A 14,119-nucleotide genomic window follows, 5' to 3' on the forward strand; every position below is an offset into this window, starting at 1 on the left:
CAGCTATTTCGCCAGAAATGCAGGAAATAATTACTCAGGCCATCTCTCAGGGCGTGGTTGAGGCCTTGCACCACATGGAGAGCAAAAAGGGTAAGACCTCAAGGCCTACCTCCTCTCTAGCAGCGGGCAGGGGCCGTGAATCTGGTTCCCCAGGCACCTCTGTCACCACAGAGGTGTCCACATGGGAAGATGAGACTGCAGATGAGTTCCAGCTTTCGGAGGACAAGGATATGCCCCCGGACAAACCTGCCTTCACTGGTTTGTTCAAGCCTTCTCTGTTTAAGGCCATTCTGCACAAGGCTAGAACATCCACAGAGCTAGGGACTAAGCCTAAGGATAAGGTCTCTATCCCCATTCCTCAGGACCTTAAAGCGGGCCTATTCAGTGAGACCACTCCAGATCCGGAACTTATCCCAGTTCCTGACATGTTTATGGACGTGGTGCAGCGTCAATGGGTGCAGCCGGGGACCCTGGCTAACCCCAGTGGCGCAGATAAAACTCTGTTCCCCCTAGAACAAAAGTTGGAGGATGTGCTTAAAATGCCTGAAGTGGATGCTCCAGTAGTTTCTCTGACCTCCCCTTCTTCCCTCCCAGCTGACTTGCTGGAGGGCTTGAAGGCAGAGGATAAGAGGTCGGAAAAGGCCTGCCTTAAGACGCACCAGGCGGCTGCCTGGGCGATCAAGGCCTCCACCTCCTCTTCCTTCTTCACGAGGGCTTCCTTGTTATGGCTGCGCCAATTGAGATCCAAGCCTCCCTCCGAGGCATCTCGCTGGCGTCATGATCTGGACAAAATAATTACAGCTGTAGAATATTCTGCCGACGCTTCCCTAACAGCGGCAAAATTCGCATCCAGGGCGCTCGCCTCCAACGTGACCTCACGTCGCTTGCTATGGCTCCGGCACTGGCAAGCCGACATGAAAGCCAAATGGAAGCTGGCCTCAGCTCCCTTCAAGGGGGGGTTCCTCTTCGGGGATGCTTTAGACAAATTCGTAATAGAGACGAAGGACAAACGCAAAATCCTTCCGTCTACTTTTAAAAAGAATGACAGAAAAGGTTCTGGATCCTTCAGGAAGCAGCCTTTTCGTAATCAGGATTCCGCCCAGGCCTCCACCTCTTCCTATTCCTATCAGAGGCCCTACAACCAGTCCACTGACAGGGCACAGGACAGGGGTAGTTTTAACCCCAGAGGTAGGCAGCAAAACCAGGGCTCCTTTCGTAAGCCCTTTCGAGGGGGAGGCAACAACCGTCAGTTCAGGCGTGGCAAGTGACCACCAAGGGACTGCTCCCATCGGCGGCCGCCTGCAACTTTATGCAGATCGGTGGGAGGAGATTACCACGGATTCGTGGATCCTAAACACTGTCAGGAAGGGGCTGACTCTAGAATTTCTATCATTACCGCCCCGGACATTCATTCGTTGTCCTGTAGCCAGAAATCCCATAAAAAGATCCCTCATGCAAGCAGAGATCGATCATCTTCTCTCGATAAGGGCAATAGAGCCCGTTCCCCCAGAGCAGGAAGGGCAGGGATTTTACTCCATTCTATTCCTGGTCCCCAAGAGCTCGGGGGGGTGGAGGGCCATATTAGACCTAAAGCGCCTGAACCGGCATCTGGCCTACAAGCGCTTCAAAATGCAGTCCCTCCAGTCCATTCTCAACTGCATTCGGCGAGACGACCTGCTCACCTCCATCGATCTCAAGGAGGCGTATCTGCATGTGCCCATTCACCCGGCTCACAGGAAGTTCCTTCGGCTGTTCTACAACGGCAAGCATTATCAATACAAGGCACTGCCGTTCGGACTCTCTTCAGCTCCACGAACGTTTACGAAGCTGCTTGCAGCTGTGGCGGCCCACCTGCGCAAGCTTCCCATCCGTCTGGAGTGCTACCTCGACGACATCATCATTCACTCGAGGAGCAAATCACAAGCAGCAAGGGACGTAAGTGTCACCATTCGCACCTTGCAGGATCACGGGTTCTCTGTGAACTTAGAGAAGAGCCACCTGGTCCCTGCCTCTCGCATACAGCACCTGGGCACCATCATAGACTCGGCCTCGTGCCATGTTTTCCTGTCTCCAGACAGACTGTGCAATCTCAGAGCCAAAATCCGTCAGTGTCGCAAGACTACCACAATGCCAATCGTCCATCTATCCCAGTTACTGGGAATAATGATATCTTGCATCAATGTAGTTCCCTGGGCGCGTCTTCATGCCAGGGAATTGCAATGGTTTCTCCTGCCGATGCAGAGGGCGAAGGCAAGCAACTCGCCCAGGAAAGTTCGACTCCCATTGAAGGTGTCCCGCTCCCTGAAATGGTGGCAGTCACGGGGAGTGGAAAAGGGCTGTCTGTTCAAAGAGCCCGACAGGATAGTTGTCACTACAGATGCAAGCCTCTTCGGTTGGGGAGCGCATTGCCAAGGTCAGCTGGCACAGGGCAGGTGGTCTCGCGCGGAAGCGGCTCGAAACATCAACTGGCTGGAGCTGAGAGCTGCCAGACTCGCTCTGCGATGGTTTTGGAAACAACTCCGGGGCCACCACGTGCTTCTGCTGACGGACAACATTGCCACAAAAGCACACGTGAACAGGCAGGGTGGCACTCATTCCAAGAGACTCATGGCGGAAGCAGAGGCCCTGGGTCGTTGGGCAGAGCTTCACTTAGCGTCGCTGAGAGCAGATCACATCTCAGGCACCAGCAACGTAAGTGCAGATTGGCTGAGTCATCAGACACTCGACAGCTCCGAGTGGAGGCTGCATCCGGACCTGTTCGACCAGATTGTGCAACGGTTTGGCCTGCCACAAGTCGACCTCTTCGCCACGGCAAAGAACACTCACCTGCAGAGATTCTTCTCTCGGTACCGGTCTCATCAGGCGGAGGGGACGGACGCCCTGAGATCCCAATGGCCTCCCGGACTGTTATATGCGTTCCCGCCTCTACCTCTGATTCCACAGGTAATCTCCAAACTCCTGAGGGAGAGGGCGGAGCTCATCCTGGTAGCTCCATATTGGCCCAGGAGATCCTGGTTTGCGGATTTGACCGACCTCTCAGTGGAGAGACCATGGAGAATCCCTCCACAGGAGGTGGTACTGACACAGGGGGCAATCACTCACCCAGAGCCCCAGTGGCTCCAGCTAGCCGTCTGGCGCTTGAGGGGCAGCTCCTGAGGGACCTACACCTCTCGGACAAGGTCATTCAGACCATACAGGCTTCCAGACGACCGGCCACGACTCAAATTTACGAAGCAACTTGGTCTGCGTTCTCCACTTGGTGCGAACAGCGGAACATTGTGAGCGCTGAGGCTTCTGTGCCTCAGTTACTGGACTTTCTTCAAGCTGGGCTGGACAAAGGTTTGGCACCAGCTACACTTCGGAGGCAGGTCGCGGCTTTGTCTACCATTCTGGCGAGGCACCAGCCTCAGACATTGAGTCATCACCCCCAGATCAGGAGCTTCCTAAAGGGGGCCTCCAATTTGCGACCCCAGGTGGTGCATAGATACCCAACCTGGAACCTACCATTTGTTTTACAGGCTTTAACCTCTGCGCCCTTTGAACCGTTGAGAAAGGTTTCCCTTCGGCACCTGTCTTTAAAAACTGCCTTCCTGATAGCTATCACCTCGGCCAGATGGGTGTCGGAGATTGCAGCCTTCTCTGTCAGAGAAGAACTTTGTATCATCCACCCAGACCGTGTCATCTTACGTCTGGACCCCACCTTTTTGCCAAAGGTAAATTCTCCTTTCCACAGAGCGCAGGAGGTGATACTCCCGAACTTCTGTCCCAAACTGCAGCACCCCAGGGAGCGCGGTTGGCACAAACTGGATGTGAGGTGTGCTGTTCGAATCTATCTGAAGAGAACTAAGGACCTCAGACGTTCTGAGGCCTTCTTTGTATACTTTCAACCGGGGTCGTTGGGGCGCAAGGTTTCCTCATCAACTATTGGGCGTTGGCTCCGGGCCTGCATTAAAATGTCTTATGAACACCAAGGCAAGACAGTTCCAGCCCGTGTGACAGCCCACTCCACGAGAAGCGCGGCCACGACTGCAGCGTGGGCGACCCAGGCGTCCATCCTGGACATTTGCAGAGCTGCTACGTGGGCATCTCCAACGGCCTTCATCAGAAATTACAAAGTGGACTCCTTTGCCTCCGCCGAAGCCTCATTTGGGAGAAGAGTATTGCAACAAGTGGTCGAGGCTCCGGCCAGTGGTGACATTTCCCTCCCTGGGACAAAATAGCTTGGGCATGTCCCTTCCTTGGACTCTCCAAGCAGCGCCATGGAGAATGACCGTTGTCTTACCTGAACGGTCGTTCTCGGGGCGCTGCGGGAGAGTCCAAGACCCGCCCAGGGTTCTTAACTAAATATGTGACAATTTCCGTGAATTTGCAGGAGCATTGAACTCCCTCGACGGTCAAGACTTCGTTTTTAAAACTGAACCTGTGGAGGCAAAGGAGGCGTGACCAGGGGAAAAAAATCAACTCAGTCCTTTGGGCAGATAGGCTGTGTTAACCCTTCCTTCCTTGGACTCTCCCGCAGCGCCCCGAGAATGACCGTTCAGGTAAGACAACGGTCATTCCCCTCCACTCTCAAAAAGAAAGAACAAGCAAATTTGTGTTTTTCCAATCAACATCAATGCGGGTTTTCTTCATCCATTCATGGATAGCGTTTTTTATTCATGGGTGGATTGAATTAAAGCAAAAGGGGTTGTTTTTATTAATAGTACAGTACTCTAAATTACCTCACAGTATGTGAAGGGAAAACATCTAATGGCATTGTTCCTTCTGGCTGCTGCCCTAAACCGGCTTGGTACTCTTCTAATTGCTCTGCTGGCACATAACTAATGCTGCAACACAAAAGTAAACATAAAATTAAGAAGCTGCAAATGTCTGGATATAGTTCAGTATTGAGCAATAGAGATTTTTAAGGCTATAATTCACAGTGTGGCATCGCACAAATATCTTCTTCTTAATCCAGAATGTTTCCTTTTCATTCATTGGGAATGCACCAAATGCAAACCATGAAGGTCAATGTATAACAACAGCACTTAAACTTATATACCACTTCACAGTGCTTTACAGCCCTCTCTAAGCAATTTACAGATTTAGCATATGGCCAACAATATGGGTCCTCATTTTACTGACCTCAGAAGAAGGCTGAGTCAACCCTGAGCCTGGTGAGATTTCAACTGCCAAATTGCAGTCAGCCAGCAGTCAGCAGAAATATCCTGCAGTACTGCATTCTAACCACTACGCTACAAACCAATATTATTGCATTGTATTGGATTTTAATTATATCATAATCATATCAGTTATAATGTGCTTTCTGTGCTGTGAAATAAACACACTGCAACTTCACTGTCTAGAAACAGTGTCTTTTCTTTAATTTAAGATTACCTCCAGATTACACAGTTCCTTATAAAGGAAGCAAAGTACTAGGTAGCACCCAAGAGACAGACATAACTGAAAGAACATAATTCTTTTAAAACACAAGTGTCAAACTCGTGGCATCACTTTGCCATCACATGATATGTCGCAACATTTTTCCCTTCGCGGAGCTGGGGTGGGCATGGTCTGTGCGTAACATATCTGGCTAGTGGGCCACTAGTTTGACACTCCTGTTTTAAAACATTTTGTTGTTTTAAAAGGAGCAAAATGTAACAAGGATAATAGTGAAGGAGATTATGAATTATGAATGTTATGAATGAAATGACATTAAATTAGTATCATTCAACAATGTTCTACTGGTGAAATTAAACTGAACCAAAAGAAAGCAAATTAAACTAAAAACTCTCTGGCAGCTCAGAAATAAAAATAATTGCAGATAGTCTTTATTTAGTGACTACCTTCTTTAACTTTACAATTAATCCTTACAAAGTCTATTTGTGAGCTTTGCAGAACCTTAAAGGAAAAGGAAACTGAAATAAGATCATAAATACAGCAGTGGCTTCATTTAGCAACCACTTCATTTAAATGGTCATTAAATGAGAAATAGCTGTATTATTAGAACTGCATTTCCCTGCAGTATCTAGGATATTCATTGTAACTCCCAAAATACTTGGCTTAAGCAGAAAATAGCTGCAGAACTGCCAAGTAAACAGAACTGCATTGCAATTCCTGCTGGCTAAAAGCAACTATAGAAAGAAGGATTTATTAAATGAGAGATTTCAGAATTCACAGCTAGCAAGGCAGACTACTAATCTAAAGCAATCAAGGATTAAATTGATTGTACATTGATTCCTCAGAAGGTAGTGAAGACAAGAGTAATTTCCATCCTGAACCAACTTAAAATGAGAAGATAGGGATGTAAATGTTATATACCATGCAACAGAAAAAGAAATAAAACATGCATGATTTAATAGGCAGACAAAAAGTGTTTTATGCATACTACAGTAAGAAAGAAACCAAATAAAGAAACTTGTGATCACATTTAAAATAAACCACAGTACAATTTTAATAATGAAGTGAGATTCATTTAGTTACAGCATGAGGAAAAGAAAATGTAAGCAATATTGAAAATACAAGAGTGAGATTAATCCAGACATCAGTACATGGCTGTGTCAGCGATAAGCAACTTGAAAATAACAATACTTAAAGAATGCACTGGAATTTGATGCTTCACATTATCTAAATGTTGGATCTTTCTTAAACAATTGGACAAATAGGTAAACACCCAGGCATGAGAAGTCTGAAAAGCTACATTATAGCATCAGAATAAATATATGGAGGATGCTGGGATTTCTAAACTGAAATGGAGTTTCACAATGTGACATGAAAAGAGCTGAAGTACTCCTTGAAAATTAAGCAACTGTGTTCCATGGATCCCCCATTGTAAGCTTAGCAGTGTAGAAAGTCCATAAGCATTTATTCTTTCTTTCCCTATTCTATGTTGTAACTATGAGACGAAACAGAGGTAAATGTGGAACCTCTGAATTACCTGTGTTACAATTATCTACATAAACACTGCTACTGTTGAGAGAAAAGAATCCTGAGCAAAAATAGTGGGACGTTTAAACAAAAAGAGAGCTATCAGGAAGGCAATTGTTTTCTAACAACTGTTGAATAAATATGTATCTTTTAACGAAGAGAATGAAACATGACTTTACTTTTAGTCCAGAAAGCGCTGTGCCAAATTTCAGCCATCCACCTGCAAGCATGGAAATCGCTTCAAGATATCCAGTTCTCTGATGGATATGTGGAGGAAATATGGATGCCAAAGAAACAGGGATATTTCTGCTTTGTTTCTACATTATGGGTGTTTTAAGACAAATGTCTCTCCTTTTTAAAATCAAAGGAAGGGAATCTATTCCTTGGTAACTCCAGGGCTTCCCTACACAACCTTAGTTAATGGACAATTAAATCTACTATACAGGTGTCAAACTTGCTGCATCACATTGCTGTCACATGACATATCTAACGTTTTCCCCCTTCACGGATCTGGGGTGAGTGTGGCCAACATGTGACACATCCGGCCCGCGGGCCACAAGTTTGACACTCCTGATCTAGTGGAATAATGCATAGTTTGGCTTCCCAAAACATCTCCTGTCCAAACCCTGGCAAAAAAGAATATGTGACATTTCCAACAATGGATTTTCCTGTTCAAGCTCCAAATTTTCTCTCTGACCACTCAGTGGAAATCTATTATTAGTGTTTCTTTAAAATTCAAAGGCAAAATGATGCTTCAAAGTGTATGGAGGGACACATACAACTGCAACTGCTTAAAGCAGCTACCTCTTTTCCTATGATCCCACAGCTACCGCATGAACTAAGAAAAAAAAACTGTTTTTATTTAAGGAGATGCAGGCCACCCATGCTCTGAAATATCTTTTGCTTTCAACTCCAAAGATATGCACAACCCATCATTCTCCACAAGACTGCATCCTAAATAATTTACAGCTTGCATTTTTCTCAGCATGGAAGTCAAAGGAACCTAGAAAGGATTCTAAGGCATTCTCCTATCCACATATTAACCTGATCCATGATTGCTTAGCTACAAAAAGAAATTGGAAATTTGATTAATATTTGGCAGTCTTGTCTGAAAAATAAGATGGGGCAGAAAACCTGAGTATCTTCAGAAATTGCTAATTATAATTCTCAATATCTCACACCATTGGGAATGCTGGCTGAGGCTGAACATTTTGTTCTGCAAGGCCTGGAACAGGGGTGTCAGACTCGCGTCATCACAATAGCATCATGTGATGTATCGGGTCTTTGTTCCCCTTTGCTTAAACTGGGTGTGGCCAGTGTGTGACGCATCCAGCCCGTGGGCTGCAAATTTGACAGCCCTGGCCTGGAAGAGTCCAGTTCCCTGTTCCAATCTAAACTATAAACTTGGCTTCTATAAGCTTATCTTTAAAAGATGAATGTGTGTTTTTAACCGATTAAAAGCTATGATATTCATCTTAGATCTCCAAATATACCTATAAATTGAAGGATTTGATATAGTTGAATCAGGTAATCTCATCTATTAATAGGTTTTAATTGGTTGAAAGCATCTGTGTGTCTGTGTACATTATGTGGTACCTATATCTGGATACATCCCAGCTACTTCTGATGTTATAAAAGCATGAATGAATGAACAGACAAGTTGGAACACAGAGCTATAATGAGCTTTTGAATCGCCAATACTCACACATAAAAGGGGGCCTGATCATCAGCAGGTGTTGGAGAAGATCTAGAATGTGAAGCATACGACGCAGCATCTTTTTACAATATTGTTAACAAATGTCAGTGACTTCTACTCAATGAGAGATGCATACACACGTATTTAAAAGTGTGCACTCCTGCTTACTTTCCTCTTCCTCCTCTCCACCTCTATTCTATCCACACCTCCCATCGGAAAGCATCTGTTCTTTGTTGGAGTGTATAGCAATGATTATTAACAAGCATGAAAAATGCAACCGCAATCAATCTTTTATTCCTTGATCAGAGATTCATCTCCCCATGTTCGGTTAAGGCAGGTGAATTCTGAATCAGCTCTGTAATTATCTGGCAGATGTTAGAGGCAGCTGTTATAACTACTGCTAAAAGCAAAAGTCTCTAGATATTGTTAAAGAAATGTAAGGTGCAGGAGAAGTGAATCCACAGATATCTTGATGATGCTATACATCTGCTTTTCTGTTTAGGATATATATATATGAAGGAAAGGACAAAAAGTTGAGAGAGAGAGACAGAGGGAGGAGGGGGGAGGGAGAGTAGGAGGGAGAGAGAGGGGGAGAGAGAGAGAGAGAGAGAGAGAGAGAGAGAGAGAGAGAGAGAACATACAAATTATTATGAAAAAGTTATGCTGAGCTTTACACTCAAATTGGGGGAATGGTAGAAAGTTTTATTTGCATATAAAGCCCAAATCTGAACTGCTAATTTAGGATTCAAGGCACAGTACTTACAATTTAAGTCTCAGCATTTGGAGCACTGTTTTAATAGGTATAGATCATTCATGTTCATTACAATTGGGTGGCATTTTACATTAAATTATATCCCGCAAATGACTTAAAATGCAGTTTTCTTCCTAATACTTGTAAAAAAAAATACTGAGAAAGTATTCTGTTATAATGTCATAATTTCTATATTCACCATTTTCCACTACTGGAAGATTTCTCAGTCACTTGAGGTAAAAGATCAAAGCTTATTTATAAAATACCAATGTTTTTCAATTGATCTGCCTGAATTTAAAAAAATCTAATTTAAATCCCATGCAAATACTATCACTGTATCTTCCAGGAATCCGGGAAAGCAAGAGATTCAAAAAGGTGTTAAAATACCTTTTGTCTCGTGGATCAATATATAATTCTTTCTCACTCTAATGCTACTATTAACTAGAAATAAAGAAGAGAGTTTTGATCCTATCTTCCCTATTTACCACTCTCATTTATCTAACAAACTATTTCCCCTCCCAAAGGTGATGTCATGCTGTAATATTCCATCAACTTTCACCATTGCTTGGACATTGACGGGGAATATTCTTCAGCTATAGCAATTCCATTGACAGCTTTAAGGAGCAGCTGCTAAGCATTAATTTTTAGAAGCCAGTTCAGGATTTAGTTTAATGATATTTTTAATCAAGTTCAGTTTTTTCATTATAGTTACGTATTTGTAAGATTAAGTGATAAGGGCAAACATTTCCCTCCCCTTATTGCAAACGGTTGGCAAATTCCATGTATTTATTTGAATTCATGAATTTATATCGAACCAGTAAATGGGATAATCAAACTACCATACTGGATTGCAATTTTGGAACTCTCGTTAGTTGGTTGCGATTCACAGAAGACATTTCACCTTCTTCCATCAATGTAGAATCCAGTTTAATATTGAAACTTCATTGGGATACGGAATTAAAAATAATCAAGGAATTTAAAAAAAAAAACAAGTGCAGTGACAATATAATTGATGCATACTGTGTTTGAAAATCTACCAATAACATCCAACTTACTTTATATCTGGTCCAATGACAGAATGCCTCCTCAGCATGGCCCGTGCTTGGGCACTAGTTAAATTAGCAGTTGGTTCCTCATTAATAGACAATATGCAGTCTCCAATACCAATTCGTCCATCGCGATTTATGGAACCACCATGGATAATGCTGCGAACTATCATTCCCATGCCATCTTTATTAGAACTTACTGTCATCCCTTATGGAGGAAAAAAAGTTTAGCACTAATAAGAAACATGGTATCTGACTTGAACTTACACTGAATAACATTCATTTTCTGAAATAGTTTTTATTTATATGTTTATCTGTATTTCTGCCAATATACACATATTTCCACAGATTTTTTTTAAATCATAACTTGAAGAAAAATTAATATCATATTGGTAGGTCTGAGGAGTCAACATGCAAGATATGCCTGGCAGGTCAAAAAAACACCAGCTAGAAAATTCTCACTTAAAAAAAAAACCCGGTAACAGCTGAGGCTGGCATATGAGATTCAGGTCTACAGCTGCCTCCTTCGCATAAGATCAAGGTTAAGATCAAAAAGATGATGAATTCCTAATGCCTTCTGTTTTGTTTAAAAAGCTACTTAATTAGATGAAATCTGCTTTTTTTTACATATGGCCTCAAAGAAAGAAGCTGAGAACAGAAAAGGAAAAAGCAATAAACTAATTTTTAATTTAATTTTTAAAAAGTGAGCAAAGAGAAAAAAAGGAAGATCAAGATGAGATAATGATGAAGAAATTACAGAAGATTTGTTCTGAACAGGAAGGAATTACAAAGCATAAAAGTAAAGGATTTCATCCTTCCCATATTTGAATATGGGCAATATTTTTGTCCTTCTGAACACTTCCAGGATAAAAAGAATGTTAAAATTTTCCAAATAGAGAGTTCTTAGATTTGACATCATTATATTAAGAAAGCTCATAGTTTCATCATTGGAATGACTCTTAATTTTTTGGGGGGGGGCAATTAAATTACTTGGACAACTATATCATTATAATAATACAGATTGATCTTCTCCTGACTGTTCCTGCCTTCATATGGAAAGGAAAATGTATTGATAGACATGATGCTATAATTATGATATACCGTATTTTTCAGAGTATAAGACACACCGGAGTATAAGATGCACCAAGAGTTTGAAGAGGCAATTTTTTTAAAAAAAAGTGTTTGCACTCTGCAGATTTCCCAAAAATAGCCCGTTTTTCGCAAAAACAGGCCCATTTTTTGTCAAAAAAAGGGCACACATAGCCTTTAGAAGGCTTGTAGAATGTTCCTGGGGCTGGGGGGAGGGGTGTAAAAAACGGCCTGTTTTTCACTCATTTTTGCCCTCCTCAGCCCCAGGAGCACTCTGGAAGCCTCCTAAAGGCTATGCACAGCCATTTTTGCAAAGGGGGTGGGGTTTCAGGAAGCCAAAAATGCTGTATTAATTGTATAAGACACACCCAGATTTTCACCCTCTTTGTGAGGGAAGAAGGTGCGTCTTATACTCTGAAAAATACGGTATTATTGAGATCATACATACAAATATTTGCTTTTTGATTAAAGCAACTTAAAAGAATAATATCTAGTTTTCTTTCAGGAATAACTAGGCAGGAATAAGACTTGCAAGAACAAAGAGGTGTACAGTTATGTGAGGTACATTACCTAAGCTTGAATTGCCTTTTGCAATGGTAATCATTTTCTCCAACTTGTTTTTATTTGTATCTAGGCCAGCAAGCATTAAGCTATTATTTTCCATCAAGAACTCTTGATCCTGGTAAGAAGAAAATAAAAGTCACTTCTGGAAAACATAGTAGGATTTTGTGTAGTTTACAAATCACAGCCTGCTAGACAGTCTGAATATTTGTAACATTCTTCAAAGAGCTTGTTTCTGTTTAAAATAAGCAAACAACAAAAAAAAGTATCATAGTGCTTTACCAAAATAACTGCGCTCAGAAAGTATACCCTTTACTACTGGCAGCAAACAGACATACAATATTTTTTTTTAAAAAGCTAGACTTGTCCAATCTTGTGTGCTCCAAATGCAGAGTTTGGGTTCCAGGTATTGAAAGTTGTACAATTCAGCTGACATGCTCTGTCTAGCTATGCAATCAATTTTGGTCCTTGTTGCATACTCCATATCCCATATTAGTCTCCAAAAATGGAATACGTCTTTGTATTAATGAATCCACAATCTCAACACTCTCTCTTGTGGAGTAGGATGCCTCCACAAGGTATCCATGATTCTGTACTGTATAGAACAATATTCTTGAACAGCAAGTGCTATGTTAAGTCACAGTTCAGTTCTTAGAAAGCAAGCTGTGACACAAATTAGTGTATACAATCCATACAATCCCAACATGTTCTATTAAGATTCTTCTAGATCGGGGTGTCAAACTTGCGTCGTCATGGCATCATCACATGACATATCATGACTTTCCCCCCTCCACTAAACTGGGCGTGGCCAGTATGTGACACATCCGGGCCGTAAGTTTGACACTCCTGGTCTAGATCAAAGGGCAGAATGACAAGAAAACACTATCATCTTTAGTCTCATTTGATCCACTAAATCTCTGAAAATGATGCTTTTTCACAAATGTATGTAATGAATCCTTTCAGTTGAATGAAGTGGCAATCTAGAACTTACTTTTGTACAGTGTGAAAATTTGGGTGTTAGCTGAGATTCTCTCCACATGCTTATGCTTTCATGTTCAACTTGTTTCTTAGGAGATTGTGTTGTTGGATTCACAAGAAAAGATTCTGTGATCTGTTTCATATATCCACCTGCAGATTTACTCTCTGTCTCTCTTTGTATTAGATCCATTGTGTAGAGGTTTTTATCTGATGACTGGAAACTGAGTGGGTCACTGGAATCTTCTTTGAAAGTAGTCTAGCAAACAAAATAACAAGAATTCCAAACTCATTCTATTTTTAAAGTATGATAGAATATTAGTGATAGAATATTAGTGATTTGATAATTAATTATTAAATCAATATTATATCATACTTTAAAAATTAGCATTAATATTAATTAGTCAGTTAATTATTAATACATTTTTAATTATTAAAATAAAGCCACGATTGTGTTGGCTCCACTTTTGGTGAAGCTATCTTGAGTCCACCATTTCTTCCTCTGGAAGTCTAAAAACCTTTCCCATTAATGACTAGTTTACATTCAGGGGGCCATATGGTCCATTTTTATTTTTGTATAATTATTTTTATTGGGATAAAGTGATAGATATAACCACTACCAAGTTTCACAGATGAAGGCACTTATACGTGTTCCAAGATGAGGTTGCATGAAGTTTAGTCTTCCAAGCTTTTGGACTTCTCTGGGAACCTCTCTCTCACCAGAATATGACACAGAGACAAGTTCCTTGAGGATGGGCTCTAGCACAAGTCTGAAAACTCAGAAGACTAAACATCTGATCCCAGTGACTGACCCAGATTGGATCCTACTACCAAGTTTGATTGTAAACATTTTATTTCTATTCTGATGGGACACAAGATAATAATTTCAAGAACATGAGTTCTATACCTTGTATAAAATTGGATGTGTTGCAGAGTATGCTCCCCAGTATGCACTTTAATTTCTAATTTCATTAACTATTGCAAAGTTGAACAATGAAATCTGGCATAGTGGCACAGGTATACTTTGTTTAGTCTAAGAAATTCTATTAGGAAATAAATTTTGGTCGTCAGACCCATGCTGTATCCAACAGAAAT

The 14,119-nt window shown here is 41.9% G+C and overlaps 1 protein-coding gene across 2 annotated transcripts in view; it reads right to left on the reverse strand.

Annotated features, from left to right (window-relative positions):
- Positions 1-14,119, reverse strand: part of MPDZ (multiple PDZ domain crumbs cell polarity complex component) — a 140,692-nt gene that overhangs the window by 63,825 nt on the left and 62,748 nt on the right. For both annotated transcript variants that reach the window (XM_081945779.1, XM_081945780.1), the window contains exons 20-24: positions 13,041-13,283; positions 12,059-12,167; positions 10,409-10,607; positions 8,612-8,653; positions 4,722-4,826 (exon numbers count right to left, since the gene is read on the reverse strand). In XM_081945779.1, the coding sequence (XP_081801905.1) occupies positions 4,722-4,826; positions 8,612-8,653; positions 10,409-10,607; positions 12,059-12,167; positions 13,041-13,283 (698 nt within the window). The remainder of the gene's footprint in view (positions 1-4,721; positions 4,827-8,611; positions 8,654-10,408; positions 10,608-12,058; positions 12,168-13,040; positions 13,284-14,119) is intronic.

Source organism: Natrix helvetica (assembly GCF_964273705.1).
Source record: "Natrix helvetica genome assembly, chromosome: 2".
NCBI classification, from domain to species: Eukaryota; Metazoa; Chordata; class Lepidosauria; order Squamata; family Natricidae; genus Natrix; species Natrix helvetica.